General features: G+C 60.8%; 1 protein-coding gene across 10 annotated transcripts in view; it reads left to right on the top strand.

Annotated features, from left to right (window-relative positions):
- Positions 1 to 15512, top strand: part of MTA1 (metastasis associated 1) — a 38768-nt gene that overhangs the window by 6550 nt on the left and 16706 nt on the right. For 4 of the 10 annotated variants that reach the window (XM_033850414.2, XM_073799946.1, XM_073799945.1 and 1 more), the window contains exons 2-3: positions 8270 to 8337; positions 12824 to 12917. In XM_033850414.2, coding sequence (XP_033706305.1) covers positions 8270 to 8337; positions 12824 to 12917 — 162 coding nt within the window. Of the gene's footprint in view, positions 1 to 2455; positions 7154 to 8186; positions 8338 to 12823; positions 12918 to 15512 lie in introns of those variants that run through there. The other 6 variants (XM_073799944.1, XM_073799943.1, XM_073799948.1 and 3 more) reach the window with 3 other exon arrangements.

Raw genomic sequence — 15512 nt, 5'->3', positions numbered from 1 at the left:
GCTCCCCTCGCGCGGCCTCCTGGCTGTGACCAGCCTGCCCACTTGCTCAGCGGACACATCCTGTCCAGCCCCATCACTCCTCACGGATCGTCTTTGCGAATCCGCCGTCTCCCTAAGGTTGATGTGTAACGAGTGGAGCCACGAGGGATGGGTCCCCCGGCCTGTTTAGGACCATGCCACTTGAATTTTTGAGCTTTTAGTTGGAGATTTCGGTGTTTCAAGTGCCCCTCAGCATAGCCATGAAGCGCGTCCAGTATCCCTAAGCGCAGGGAGGCTACGGGCCCAGCACCCATGAATGGACGATGTGATGCGTACCGGATACGGTGTCTTTAAATGGACTCTCACAGAGGACAGGTTATGTGTCGATCTGCTGATGAAGAGGTGGCCCGAGGCTGGTGGGACCCTGACCCTGGACTCCCCATGGGGCGATGGCTCAGTTCAGGGTAGTTCGGTGTTAGTGGTGGCATTAGGGTACATCATTACTGAGACAAATAGGAGCGGCCTGTGTGTATTTTTTGTATTTAAATCTGGGTTTATTGAAGTACACTTTTCAGCACCCTTTTGCGTGTGCGGTTCTTGGAGTTGGGCAGACGCACACCGTTGTGTAACGGCCGCACACGCTCCCACGTGTGTGGCCCTAAACAGGCCAGGAGGGGGGGTAGCGGTTAGACTGCTTCCGCGACCCGAGTGGCCCTCTGGCCTTCTGTAGTCAGCCCGCCTGCGCCCCCCCAGCTCTGGCAGCCCCGATCTGCCCCTGCTGCTGCAGAGCGCCTTTACAGGGCGGCGTGCAGCACGCTGGCTTCTTCATGGGGTGCAGCGCGTCCAGGACTTGTCCTCGTGTCGGTGGCTCATCCTCTGCTTGCTGAATAGGTTCCATCGAATGGACGTACCGAGGTGTATTCAGCAGCGAAGGGACACTGGGGCCGGTTCGGCCCCTCAGGCTGCTGTAACGAGGCGTGAGCCGCTGGGGGCTGGGCAGCCACAGATGCCAACTTCTTGCAGCTCTGAAGGCTGCAGGCCCCAGGTCAAGGCTCCAGCAGCCTCGATGTCTGGGGAGCTCTGTGGGGTCTCCTGTAAGAGCACTAATCCCACTCCGGGCCCCACCTACGCACCTCCCAAAGGCCCTGCCTCCAGATACCATGGCTTTGGGGTTAGGATTTCAGCGTGACTTTTGGAAGGACCTGATATTCAGATCACAGCTGGGCCATTTCCAGGTTTTTTTTTTATATATAATTTTTTATTTATTTATTTTATTTATTTTTGGCTGCGTTGGGTCTTTGTTGCTGCGCGTGGGCTTTCTTTAGTTGCGGCGAGCGGAGCTACTCTTTGTTGCGGTGCGCGGGCTTCTCATTGCCATGGCTTCTCTTGTTGCGGAGCACGGGCTCTAGGCACACGGGCTTCAGTAGTTGTGGCTCCCGGGCTCTGGTGCACAGGCTCAGTAGTTGTGGTGCATACAGGCTTAGTTGCTCTGTGGCATGTGGGATCTTCCCGGACCAGGGCTCGAACCCGTGTCCCCTGGATTGGCAGGCGGATTCTTAACCACTGTGCCACCAGGGAAGCCCCTATTTCCAGTTTTGGTGGTTGAGTGAAGCCGACCGTGAGCACCTGTGCTCAGCTTTGAGTGTGAACGTTTGTTCTTATGGGTGTTTCTCGTGGGTGAAAGTGCCCAGGGGTGGGGTTGCCTGGTGGAGTCGCCTGTCCGCAGTGCAGCCTCATTACTTTCCAAGGCGGCGGCATTATTTTCCTGTGCTCCCGGCAGCGATGCTGAGGGTCCTGGGTCCTCTGCACAGGAGTCTGACTGGCACACAGGTCATCTCACTAGAGTTTTGATTCACGTTTCCCTAAGCATCCGTGCTGCTGGCCCCCTTTCCGCGTGTTTATTTGCCGTTCCTGTGCCCTTGGTCAGGCGTCTGGACAAATCCTTTGCCCGGTTTTTAAAATTGGAAAGAAGCTTACTGTTGAGTTGTGAGAGTTTCTTTTATATTCTGGATTTCAGTTGTTTACGAGATATGTATTTTGCAAATTTTCTCTTTTACAAGAGAGAAGTATATGAAGTCTGCCTACCCCAAGGTCACAAAGATTTTATCCTGTTTTCTTGTAGAATTTTTATAGTTCCAGGTTTTACTTGCAAGTGTAGGACCCATCTTGAGTTCATTGTTTCGTGTGTGGTAGAGGTGATGGTTCTCGGGTCCTTCCCCTTTTGCGTGTGAACGTCCAGTTGTCCATCTCCACCTGTTAACCTCTTGACCGCCCCCCCCCCCCCGCCATCTGTAGGCACCTTGGTCCAACCCGTTTGCCATGGTGCCCTTTGTTCCTCCTCTCTTTTCCATTGATGCGGCCATGCTTGTGCCAATCCACGCCGTCTGGATTACTGTAACTTCACGGCAAATCTGGATCAGGTGGGAATCCTCCAACTTTTGTCCTTTTTCTTTTTCTTTTTGGTCGTGCCACGCAGCTTGCGGGATCTTGGTTCCCTGGCCAGGGACTGAACCGGGCCCTTGGCAGTGAGCGTGCAGGGCCCTAACCACTGGACCGCCGGGAATCCCCTGACTGTCCTTTTCCACGTTGTGGAGCCTGTTCTGGCATCTCGGATTCCCCTGTAAAGGGTAGGATCAGCTTATTGGTTTCTACAGAAAGAAACTGTGGAGTCTTGATTGGGATCACGTTGAAACTATGGTTGAGATCAGTGTGGGGGAGAATTGGCATCTTCACCAGGACTGAGTCCTCTGCTACAGGGACTGGCAGGCTGCGGCCCACTGCCTGTTCTCGTGTGACTCATGAGCTAAGAATGGTTCCTACGTTTTTAAATGGTTGAGGAAAAAAAATCAAAAGAAGAATACTTTAGGACACATGAAAATTCCATGAAATTCAAATCTCAGTGCCCATAAATAAAGTCGTGTTGGAACGAGCCGTGCTCGTGCGTTTGCATTTGTCCTCACTGCTTTGGGGCCTCGGTATGGTCGAGCGGTGGTGAGGTCACCTCACTTGCTCACCTGCCCACCTGCGGTGCCGTCGTTGCGAATCACACCTACGTGTCGTAACTCAGCAGCTCGGAGCCCTGTCTGCATTCCCGTCCCCGCCGGGCGAGCAGGGCACCCGGGCTTGGGAGGTGGTGGCTTTAGGGGCGTGGGCGCTGTGCCGAAGGGACGCAGCGTGTGTGGGTGCAGCCGCAGGGCTCTTTCACGGAAGTTCGCGAACCGGACAAGAGCCTCCAGCGGGGTCTGCTTGCTCATCGGCTGGGCAGGCGAAGCCGGTTACTGGTGGTGGCGTCATTCAGTCGTGGTGGTGGCAGCTGGCCGAGGAGCAGCCTTTGGGAGGCTGGTTGCCCGGGTTGAGGGGCTGGGAGTGGGCACGGGGTGCGCGGGATGGGCTCCCCATGAGGAGACCGGCCTCTGTGAAGAGTCCGCCTGGACCAGGCACAGCCGAGATGTTCAAAGAAGTGGGGAAAATGCCAGCCTCGTGCCGACTGAAGCGGGCTCTACTAGGATGCTGTGTCTGCCCGGCTGGGCTCGGGGAGCCGGGGGGACGTCGTTTCCGGTGCGGCCACCAGGGCATGGTGGGACAGGTCAGCCTGGATCGGAGCCCTCCCAGCACAGCAGCGTCCAGTCTGTGGGGCCTGATGGCGCGGAGAGGCGCGGGGCTGGCATCCTGCTCGTTGCACTGGGTCATCCATCCTCTCCTGTCCTTGGACATCGGGCTTCCTGGTGCTCAGCCTTTGGACTCAGGCTGATTCTCGCCACTGGCTCCGGTCCCCAGCTTGCAGACGGCAGATCATCTGACCTCTCAGCCTCCAGACCCACGTGAACTGACTCGTAGGACAGACTGCTATGTGTGCGAACAGAATTTGGTGTATGGAGCAGAACAGCTCGGCTGGACTCCTGGACAAAGCTTGTTAACACATCAGGTGCCTGGAGCCCGTGGTCCGTCGGGCTGCTTGTCAGCAGGCGTTTGTGCAAAATGTTGAGTCTCGTGCTTCATCCCACCTGTTGTGTCAGCGGTGAGCTGCACTTGACCTCGAGGAGTCAGCCGTCATCAGTTCTGTGAATTTTTATCAGAAGTGGAAGCTGAGGACTTCCCTGGTGGTGCAGTGGTTAAGAATCCGCCTGCCAGTGCAGGGGACACCGGTTTGACCCCTGGTCCAGGAAGATCCCACATGCTGCGGAGCAGCTAAGCCCATGCACTGTAACTACTGAGCTCGCGTGCTGCAGCTACTGAAGCCCGCACGCCTAGACCTAGGCTGTGCTACACAATAAGAGAAGCCACTGCTCGCCGCAACTAGAGAAAGCCTGTGCGCAGCAGTGAAGACACAACACAGCCAAAATAAAAGGTGGAAGCTGAATATCTTGACTTGCCCTACCACGCAGCAGCTTGAGGGCGTAGCAGTGGTTAAATTTTACTGTGATTTCTTAAATTTGGGGCAGAAATTGGAATTTTTCAGAATGAGAACACTCAACCACGAGTATCAAACGCTGAGTGCCTTTGGAAATTCGTTTCTGCTGCATGCTTGATGATGGCCCTTTGTGAACTCATCTCAGAATTGCATGAAATGGCCCTTCCTGCAGACTTATACTGTGGTACATCCATCTTGGTGATGACTGACGTTGTTTGAATCCCAAACTGCTTTATACGGTTTCTTACCGTCAGATGTTAAAACGAGAAATGGGATCTCCATTCCGACCCAGATTTGCATCGGGCATGTTTTCTGCGTTCAGACCACAGTCCCCGCAGTGTGTTCTGGGCCGCGGTGCGCGTGCGAAGGAGGTTTCTGTGTTTCAGAAGCCACGTAGCTGCCTTGAGGAGCTGCCCCACCATCTGTACTGTGTCACCTGCTGCAGTTCTGGGTCAGCAAAGCCATCACACTCATGGCTGAGTTTAGTACAACAAAAGGATATACACCAGAATCAGCAGAGGTAAAAAGGTCAAGGCTTCCAGCTGGCCTGTCCCAGGGCCACAGGTGGTGAGACCACACGCAGCTCGATGTCCAGGCTGTTTATCCAGGTCGGTCACGTAGCCATGACTGACCATCAGCGTGGCTGGCCTTAGTGTCCAGCCCTCCGGAGGTCAGGTTGATCTCTGGCCCACCACAGATCACACTGTCGGCATGGTCTGTGTGGCCCGTGCCCCCAGGTGGGCAAAGGCTCCCATCAGGCAGGACCCTCCAGGGGCTTTGGGGCAACCTCCCAGGAGCAGGTCAGGGGCCACACCTTCCTTTGGATGTGCAGGGTGTGGATGACCCAGGCCTGCTGGGTTCACCCTTCACTGCACAAATGCTGAAAGGGAAAGGTCGAGAGAAATCTCAGAGAGTCCAGTACGAGTGTGCTCAATTAAAATTTCATGCTTGCAGATGGATATCGTTGTTTGGGTACTTTTTATGCAGAAAGACATAGAGGCCGCGTCACAGGTCAGCATTAACAGGGACGTTGCGATGGGTTTTCGTGATCCAGAACGTGAACTTGAGCCCCGATGAAGCAAATTGTCCTCCCCCAAAGCAGAATTCCTTAGTAGGCCAGGATTATCACAAAAAAGTATACTCAATTATTATTGTTTGGATTTTAATTTCATTGGCAGAATGTTTGTGGAAATGTATTACGTTAGTACCCAAGTGATGTCTTTGGTTTAGCCTCTTGTTGTGCGAAGCCTGAAGTATTTACTCTCTGGCCCTGTACTGAAAAAGGTTGACGGTCTGTGTTTTGATCCATGATGTCTTATGTTACGATTTATTTAGATTTTGTTGGTTTTTCTCAGTAGCGTTTTGTAGTTTTCAGCATACAGATCTTGGCACAGAACTTTTGATCTTCAGAGATCTGTAGGTTGTTAATACTTCAGTACTTGTGTGAGCTATTGGAAATGGTGCTTTTAATACACTATTTTTGTATCCTATGAGCTTGCTAAACCCTCGCTCGTTCGTTTTTCTTTTTTAAGTGAAAGCAGGTTTATGGAGAGGGCAACGCATACCATAGGCAGAACGCAGCCCATCTCAAGGCACGAGCAGCCCCTCACTCATTAGTTTTAATAGCTTTTTGTAAACTCTGGGAATTTCTCTGTGGACAGTCATGTCCTCTGCATTTAGAGAGTTTTCTCTCTTCCTTTCCAATCTGTACGCCTTTCATGTGTGTGTTTGTTCTCCTCGTGGCACCGACCAGGACCTGTGGGTGAGCAGCAGTGCAGGGGATCGACTCCCGTGCCCTCTTCCGGCTTTCGGGGAGGGCACCGTGTTTTCATCAGTAAACGGGACTTCACTGTAGGTTTTTGGTAAACGCCTGCTAGCAGGCGAGGATGTTCCCCTGAATTCCTAGTTTGCGTCAGAGGTTTTTTGTTTTTTAACAAATTTATTTATTTTTGGCGGCGTTGGGTCTTCGTTGCGGTGCGTGGGCTTCTCATTGCGGTGGATTCTCTTGCGGAGCACGGGCTCTAGGCGCGCGGGCTTCAGTAGTTGTGGCTCGCGGGCTCTCGAGCGCAGGCTCAGTAGTTGTGGCACATGGGCTTAGTTGCTCCGCGGCATGTGGGATCTTCCCAGACCAGGGCACCCGTGTCCCCTGCGTTGGCAGGCGTGTTCTCAACCACTGCGCCACCAGGGAAGCCCCCGTGTCAGAGTTTTTATCAGGCATTGTGTAGGTTTCGTCAGCTCTTCTGCATCTGTTGAGATGGTTTTTCTGCTTCATTCCACTGCTGTGATTTCGACGTGTCCCCAGGTGTGACTCCCAGTGGTCAAGGGGCGTTGTCCCCTTGCTGGGTGGCCAGCTTCCATGTGCAGAGGTCGTGCTGAGAAGCTGTGCTCCAAGTTGGTGAGGGGCGCTGCCCTGTGGTCTCTCGCCGTGTCCGGCCTTCTAAGCCACCGGGGGCTCCCTGCTCTAGTGCTTTCTGGGAGAGTTCGTGTGGACTGTGTTCAGCCTCCCTTCCGTGTTCGGTGCGATTCACCAGCGACGCTGTCTGGGCCGGGGAGGGGCTGGGGCTTCTCCCCTCCCTTCGTTCTCCCTTTGGAAGGCGGTTGCCTCTGCGCTCCGTCCTCTTCGCGGGTGCAGGGGAGGCTCGTGTCTCCTCCCGCTGCTGCTGCCTCTCCCCCTCCTGCCTCTTTCTTTGTTCCCCACCTACCAAAGCACGAGTTACAGGCGGTGAAGCCCAGTCCTCAGAAGCTCAGGGCAGCTGCCGGCAGGTGTGTAAGTGCCGCCCGGGCACAAGACGCACAGTCCCCCGAGCCCCCCGCTGCCCCGTGTCCAGGGCACCTTTCCTGGCGCTGCCGGGACTCTGTCGCTGGACGCAGACCTGCTGTCTGCCTGTCTGCCACCCCCTACCCTCCCGGGGGAGCGTTTGGGTGGTTTCCAGTTCCTGACACGCAGGAGTAATTATTTCAGGTTTAATTTGCTCTTTATCTAGTTTCTTAGAACGAAAGCTTGGATGATTGATTTGAGGCCCTTTATGAAAACTGCTTAGTTGAGATAAAATCTACATGCGACAAAACCCGCCCATCTGGGGTGTGCGGCCCAGCGAGGTGCAGCGTGGCCGCAGTCGCCCCGAGACAAGCTCGTGCCGGCCAGCCCCTCCCGCAGGCCTCTCTGTCCAGCCAGCCTCCGGGCACACCCCTCCTGTGATCCCTCCGGGGTCTTCACCTCCGTCCGGGGGCACCTGGGCCGTGTGCACGTGCAGGCCTCAGCGGACTCCAGCCAGGACAGCCTCCCGGTCAGCCGTCCCCTGCGGGGCTGGTCTCGCGGCTGTCCTGGGCTTTCCCGGGTGGACCCCGGGGCCTCCCTGAGCCAGAGCCCCACTCGCCCTTGGGGGCGTTGGGGAAACGGAGAGCACGTGTGGTTTTTCTGTGAGGGGAGCCTGTGCTGACTTGAAGTCTGGGGGACCCGGCAGGGCGGCAGCACCCTCAGGACCCCGCTCCCCTGGGCCCCCGACCTCGTGCCGCCCCGGCGAGCTCCGTTTCTCCTCCACCCGGAAAGCCCCGGCCTCCGTTCAGCTCTTTTGTCTTTGGAGGAGAGGTGGTGGGACGCCGGGGGATGTGCATGGGGGGATGGCCGGGGCCTGGCAGCCTCCATGCCGACGTGGTCTCTGGGGCCGGCCGTAGCAGTGCCTGTGGCCGTCCTTCCCGCCCTGGCGGTGCCGCTCTTGGGGCCCCCTCCGGGCCGGCTGCAGCCCCCGCGGCCCCCCACACCCCGCCTGAGCCTGGCCCCCGCCTGCCGCCGCAGATGCAGCCGGGCCGCGGGCGAGCGGGGGGCCGGCTCCCAGGCTGGCGGACTCGCGAGGCTGACGCGCTCTCGCCCGTTTGCAGACTACGTCTACTTCGAGAACTCCTCCAGCAACCCGTACCTGATCCGGAGGATCGAGGAGCTCAACAAGGTAGCGTGCGGCCCCGTCCCTGCTGGGGGGCGGGGGTGCCCCTCCCCGGAGAGCCCATCCCTGCGGGTCCCTGGTAGGGTGTTAGGAGAGGGTCTGGGTTGGATGGTTCCAGCTGAGGAGTGAAGGAAGCCGCCTGGGCGCCCACAGCCCCAAGGTCCCCTGCCCGTCTCCCTCCTCTCTCGTCCCATGTCTGCCGAGCATCCTGGGCAGGCGCTTACCAGTGGATTAGGGGGCGGGGCCCTCCTGGGCCTGGTGGGGCGCGGTGGGCATGGGCTCACAGGTTCAGAATGGCCTCTTTGGTCAGAGGAGTGGGCGCTGTCCCGTGCAGACCCCCAAGCCCGGTGGGGGAAGCCCCCCCACGTTTCCTGCCGCCCTCCTTAGTTGGAGGCGTTGGCGGGGGTACTGGGGGAGAGGGCATCGGTGTGACCCTCCTCTGAGGCCACGGCTGCGGCCACGGCGGTGCCCGGTCAGCAGGGCCCTTAGCTCTGCCGCTTCTCTCTCCCCTGGTTCCTGCAGAAGGGCGGCTGTGGACCCCCGCCCTGGAGCAGCCCCCGTCCCGGAAGCCCTGTTGTCACTCGTGTTGGCTAGGGGCCACCTTGTTGTGCCTCTGTGTGGCCAGCAGGGGAGGGGCTGCTTTCCTGGACCTCAGGCCTTGGGGCGGTGCAGCCGATTCTCAGGACCATGTAGGGTGGGGCGGGAAGGTCAGGGTGCCGGTCTCCCAAGGATCAGACTAGCCGTGGCGGCACCCCGACCCTAAGGCCGTGCCTGCTGGGACCAGGAGATGGGCGGCGTGCCCGTGCCCCGAAGCCTGAGCCCCGGCCTGGGCGTGTCAGTGACCGGGGCTGGGGGCGGTGGCCGGATGTCCCGTGAGGCCACCACACCGCTGGAACCAGTACGCTGGCGGGCGCCTCCCCCGAGCCCTGCTTTCCGCCCACTGGAGCCGTAGGGCGGAGGGTGCAGCCCGTGCCCGCTGCTGCGATGGGAGCAGGTGTCTGTCCCGCCCCACCCCGTGCGGATCACTGAAGGCGTGGCTGGGGGCCAGGCCTCTGCGTGGAGTCGTCCTGGCAGGGGGGGCCGTGGCAGCCTGTGGTCGCAGGGTGGCCACGGTGCCCTCACTCTGGCCGCGACACGCCACGTGTGTGAGGGAGAGGCAGTGCCGCCCCGTGAGGGTGGACGCAAGTGTGGGCACCAGGAAGCTCTGCCGGGTGGGGTGGTGGAAAGGGGCGTGGGTCCAAAGCACCGGGGAGCACGGATGTCTGCTGTGGCCCTCGGGGTCCTCGGAGCCCTGCACCCCTGCTGGCCTCCCCTTCCACCCCACGGGGCATGGGGGCTTCGTCCTGGCTGGAGAGATGGGCACAGCCCAGACGATTGTAGTTCAGGCAGGGGCTGAAAACGGGGTCAGTTTGAGGGCCCTCCCCTGACGGCCCCAGGAAGCTGGGCAGCCTCGTGTGCAGTCTCCGTGTGGAGACGGAGGGTGCTCTCTGGGGGCAGATCTGAGCCGCTGGCGTCGCGTCCCAGCAAAACGCCTGCTCTCAGCCTGCGACCTGGACGGAGCAGGGAGGACGGCTTCCACCGTGAGATCCATCAAAAGAAACCGAGGAGAGAGCTGATGAGGGCGCAGAGGAAACTGAGGCCAGACGAGCCGGGGGCATCCTCAGAGAGACGTGGCGGCCGCTGTGACTGGGGAGACTCGGGAGTGAGAAGAGGCTCCTGGAAGTCAGTAGCAGAAACTGGGACGAAAACACAGAGAGAAAACTCAGAAAAGTAGAGAGTCCTCCAACGGCCCAACGTCCAGTTAGTAGGAGTCAGAGGAGACGAGGGCCCTGCAAGCAGAGGAGTGGCCTGAGAAAATGCCCCCACCCCAAGGTCCTCCAGAGCCACAGCCCCGTCCAGCCCCCAGGACAGCGGGCGCCCCGGCGGAGGGCACCCTGCGGGCCGCTGACCAGTCCCCATGCCGCCGCCCAGAGCAGCGGGGGGTGGCGCGGGGTCCTGGCGGGGCCCTGGAGCGGACCCTGGAGTGAGCACTGAGGGGTCAGGAGGAAGGGGGGGCATGTAGACTGGGGCAGGGGGTGCGGGGTTGCTCTGCGCTCTGTCTCTTTTCTGTAAATGAAAACAAGTCTAAAATGAGTTTCCTTGGCAAAGCCCAGGTCTTTTGAGCCCCTCGGGGCCCCTCTCCTGGGCCGTGCCCGACACCAGTTCCCCCGGCCCTCCCGGGACCTTTCAAAGTAACTGTCGAGTTTTCTTAGAACTTTGATTGGATGTATGTGGCATTTACGTTGTTTTCATGAAGAGTTAAATCTTTACACTGCTGGAGAAAATTGCTGTTGTGAAAGCACGGGAAAAGGCTGGCGGGGGGGTGAGAACGGGGGTGCGTGGAGGGGGGCGCGGAGGGCAGACCCTCGGGACAGGCGTGGGGGGGGCGGCGTGGGGACCAGGCCCCGTGCGGGCCGGCTGGGTGCCAGCTAGGCAGGAGAGGCCCAGAGGGGACCAGAGGACGGGCGGAGGCCTCCCGGGAAGCCTCTTTCGTGGGATTAGAAGCCAGGTTTTAGGGAGGCAGGTTGGACCGTGGGGTGTGGGAGTCTCCGAAAAGTCCAGCAAAGGATGAAAGGCAGACGCCGCTGACCCCAGTGGGACATCTCCCCGCATCCCACGTTGTCCTCCAGCAGGGTCCTCCTGGGGGGCCAAGGACCCCACTCCGCCTGCTCCCGAGCCGTAGCCACCCCCAGCCTGTGGGAAGGCCCCCTGCCGTCCTGCCCTCGCTCCCGGGCCGCTGAGCCGGCCTCCGTGGAGACAGGAAACGGGCGAGGGTGCCCTGCGGTCGTCCCAGCTTTCCTCCCACAGGCCCTTTGGGACCCCAGCCCGGGGGGAGATGCGGGCAGGTGCAGGAGACACGTGGGGGGTGTGAGGGGCGAGGCAGCAGGGGTCCAGGCAGAGCACCGGAGGGAAGAGCGCTCTGGAGCCCTGGGTCTCCAGGGTCCGGCCCAAGCCAGGCTCGCAGAGCTGAGGCTGTGCGGAGCAAAGCACAACCCCAGGAGGTGCGCGTTCTCGGGGGCCCCTGGGAGGGGCTGCACCTGGTGTGGATCCAGGAGGGGGCATTGCTGCGACTCCACAGGCCCGCTGGGGGCAGCCTCCGTGGCTCAGAGACTCAGACAAAGCCCTGAGACGCGAGGCCCAGGTGCTCCTGGAGGCCGGGACCGTGGCTGCCGCGGGACGCTCTCGCGTGGTCCTTCTAGACTCTGTCCAGTTGCTTCTGTGGTCCTGACGCGGTGTCAGGTCATCTCCATCGTGTTGAAGGCCCCTCGTCGTTCCAAGCTCAGCGGACAGTCTCCAGGACCATTTCTGCGAGGCGCTTTTCGGTCTGGGAATCCCATCTTGCAAAACTCTGGGCACCCTTGAACACTGCAGATGTTTACGGGTCTGACACAGCCGTGCTGACAAGCTGACAAGTCGTGCTTCTAAAAACCCAGTCTCCACATGCCGAAGACGGACGCGTCATCTTCAGGCCCTCACGCTCACTTGTTTTGATACTTGATCTCGGCTTTCCTGGAAGAATTCTGCATGCCCTTTCCATTCCTTCGTGGACTGGAGTGAGGCTGGTTTTCATCGGCGTGCGCTCTGCAGTTGTGTGATGAACCTGTAAAGCAGCGGGGCTGATAGCGCTTTGAACTTGCGCTCAGTGATGTGAAAAATTCCGAAGGCTTTTTCTTGGGAAAATTCCTGGTCTAATGGAGTTTAATGACTAAGAGGGAAATACTTTTCATAAAGATGATTCTGTTTGATGTTATAAACGCTGCGGTGCTAAGCCCACAAAGCTGAGAATTGTGGTAAAATCCTCGCGTCGTTATTAAAATTTGTAAACTCGTTAGTTAAGAAAAAACACGTTCTCGGTATGAGGTTACCACCCCGCGGGCCTCACGGCGTCCTTGCTGCTGCTCGTTCTGTCCGCGTTCGTGGGACGCTTTGCAAGCCCGGGTGCGGGAGCCGCCGGGTGGAGGTCAGTCCTGGCCGCTGCCGCCCATCCTGGTGCCGAGGCCGCCGCTGAGCCCCGCCGCGCCGCCCTGCCCCTTGGAGGCGGGTCCAGGCCTCAGGGCCGCGCCTCTCGGGTGCTGCCCAGGTTTCTGCTCGTGGCGGGTGACGGAGGCCCGCAGTCGTTGTCCTTGATCACACCCCCTCTGGTGCCCGAAAGGAAGGGGCAGCTCCCGAGGCCAAGGCAGAGCTGGCCTTTCTGGTGGCCGGGGTCCACCTGGTGTCCTCAGGCGGCTCGGGATAGGACAGGAGTTGGGGGTGCAGACTCGGTTTAGGTCCGGTGTGCGTCCCCTCCGTCAGCCAGCGTTGCCGCTGCCCTCCAGGGCCCTCCCTGGGGCACGGGCTCCGCATGACGAGCCCGTCCCCGGTCACACCTGAGGCCCCGTCTGGGGGACACCCCTGCGGGGAGCCGCAGGCCCGCGGGGGCACGCGTGCCTTAGACCCTGCCTTGCTGTTGCAGACGGCCAACGGGAACGTGGAGGCCAAGGTGGTGTGCTTCTACCGAAGGCGGGACATCTCCAGCACGCTCATCGCCCTGGCCGACAAGCACGCCAGTGAGTTTCCCAGCCCCCCTCTCCAGCCCGCCTGTAGCTGCACCTCAGCCCCCGGGCGGGTGTAGACTGAAGTCCTTGCATGTCCCTGGGGCCTCCTTCCTTCTCTGAGAAGCGACCCTGGCCGTGCTTGTCCTAGGGTGTGGCTGCGCTCATCTACCTGAGGAGTTTAATTGGGGGACTTTGCAGATCCTTGGTTGGACCACTCCTTGGAAGGCGCAGGGAGTGCTGGGCCCTGGGCTCCAGGCCCGTGGCGGGGAGGGGCAGGGCCGCTGGCGCTCTTGTCCAGGCCAGGCCTCTGCACCACGCAGGGTGGCCGCAGGCTGTGCAGCCGACCCTGAGGGAGCAGCCGGTTCTTTGCCGGCCTTGTCTGGCCTCATGGGAGGATGGGATCCCACCTTTGGGTTTTGGCCTCTGTCAGCAGCGTCCCTGTGGCACGCCAGTGGTGGACCCTGAGGCTGTGCCCAGAGGGGACAGAGATGGGATACAGTGCCTCTCAGCCTCCCACCCTAAAGCCTGTGCCCACCACCCCAGCACTCTGGCCTCCCGGTGCCGAGGAAAAGAGCCGGGGTCTTGGGGGTGCACAGCTGCGTGGCCCAGTGGAGTGGTCTGTGCAGTCGCTGGCCCTGCAGGTGTCAGCATGCGGGCTCGCGTTCATGCTGTCAGGACGCTGACGGGGGCCTTGGGGGTGGCCCTGGCGGTAGGTGACCTGCGGGTGTCGATGACAGAGGATCTCCTCCCCGTGTCTGCTGCTCAGCCCAGAGCGACTGCAGCCCCTGCCCCTCGGCACACGGCGCGCTGTGTCCACGGGCCCAGGCTCTCCTGCTCTCAGGCCCCCGGGGGGAGCTTGTCCAGGTGTTAGGCCCTGAGACCCGTGGGAGGAGGGGGTCCTGCAGAAGTGTTGGAGCTGGCAGGGTGGGCAGAGGCCCTGCGGTGCCGGCGGGGCTTCTGCGTGCAGGGAAAGCTCCTTGCCGGGGACTTAGAGCCAAGCTGCAGGGAACACGTGTCACGCGCACGGGGTGTGCTGCTCTGAGGAGGCCACCCGCTCCCACCAGCTCACTGCCTCTCAGTGCGGGGCCTCGGCTGTTTTCTCAGGAGCCTGTACTGCCTGCTCCGTCTCGCAGTGGTTTGTGCAGAAACCACGTTTCTCGGGGTTGACTCTCCTGGTGTGCGCATCTGTGAGCTCACTGCAGCTGGGGCGAGGCTGGTCCACCTCGCTGCCCAGGGCCTCGCCCAGCGTCAGGGCATGGGTGTAGGGACACTCTGCGGGCCCTTCTGGCAGGAGGGGTAGAGACCCAGGGGAGCCCACTGCACGGTCAGATTAGCTACTCGAGTTTCTTCTGGGCCCGGGGGCCTGAGGGACAAGCTTCCGCCCTGCCCCTACCAGGACGTCCAGCCCCTGGTGCAGCACAGATGCCCTGGGGCCACATAGGCCTCCCCGGAACGGTAGAGCCCTTGCTGGGGTCTCCAGGCCACATTTTGCTCCGCCACGGCCCTGTCTCGAGGTGTGTGGCCCCCTCCCACAGAGCTGTCCTGAGACCAAGGCCTTGCCCGAGGGGACAGTGGGCACAGGTGACAGGTCCTCCCTGCAACCCCCCAGAACCAGCTGCAGGGGCTCGGGAGAGCCAGTAGGGTGTGTGAGCTGAGCTGGCGTAGGGTGGGAGCCCAGAGCCTGCCTGGGCCTTGTGGGGAAGGCCCCCCAGCTCTGAGCCCAGGGCCCGGGCACCCTGGATCCCAGAGGGAGGGGCTTTTGTGCCAGGGGCCATGTGCCCTGGGTTCCTAGAGGCCAAGCGCCACAGCCCACGCTCGTTTGAGGGTCCGCTGGGGACAGGGTCTGGGGGCTGTGGGGAGGCTCTCTCCTGGTCTCCCGGGGGCTGGAGGTTGGCCTGGCCCAAACCCTGGCCACCCCTGAGGCCTTAAGCGTGGCCCTGGGGTGTGCGTTGCTGGGTCCCTCCTCACCGTTGCTGATGGCAGGGAGCCCTGGTGGGCTGGGGGTCTCAGAGCCACTGTGAGCTAGTTTCAGGACAGGGAGGGGTAGTGCCTGCAGACCCGGAATGGATGCCCAAGGGCCTGTCGCGGGCAGGGGCCAGGGTGGCTGCCCCCGGCCCGGTCCCTAGCCATGCTGCGGGGCCAGCGGGGCCGTCACCGGACAGGCGTGAGCAGGATAAGGTGTGGGGGTGGTGGGCCGGCTTCCGGGTGCTTGTGACGTCCCCGGGAGTGGGCAGGGAGGTGCCGAGGCCAGGCTCCCATCGCCCACGGCCCGGGCAGACTGGCCCTGCCCCTCTTCCCCCAGCGCCCCCGCCCCTAGCCTTGACCTCCGTCTGAGCTGCTGCAACCAGGGTTTTTTTTGGGGGGCGGGGGGCGTGTCCCCTGCCCAGGGGCACCAGGACTCCTTGCAGCCACCACAGGAGGGCAGCAGAGGGCCAGGGGCCTTGTGGTGGCCCAGAGCCTGGGGGGGCTGGGCTCCACGCCCCTCCCTACCTTTGGGTCTTGGGGCAGAGGATGGGTTTCGCCATGCGTCTGGCTTCCCCCACCCCACTGTGCACGACCCCAGACCGCCAGTGTGTGTTTGGGGGCACTCCAGCCCCAGGGCTGCAT

The sequence above is a fragment of the Tursiops truncatus genome, chromosome 2 (assembly GCF_011762595.2).
Source record: "Tursiops truncatus isolate mTurTru1 chromosome 2, mTurTru1.mat.Y, whole genome shotgun sequence".
NCBI lineage: Eukaryota > Metazoa > Chordata > Mammalia > Artiodactyla > Delphinidae > Tursiops > Tursiops truncatus.
The sequence above is the reverse complement of the archived record's forward strand: the minus strand, read 5'-3'. Positions and strand labels throughout refer to the sequence as shown.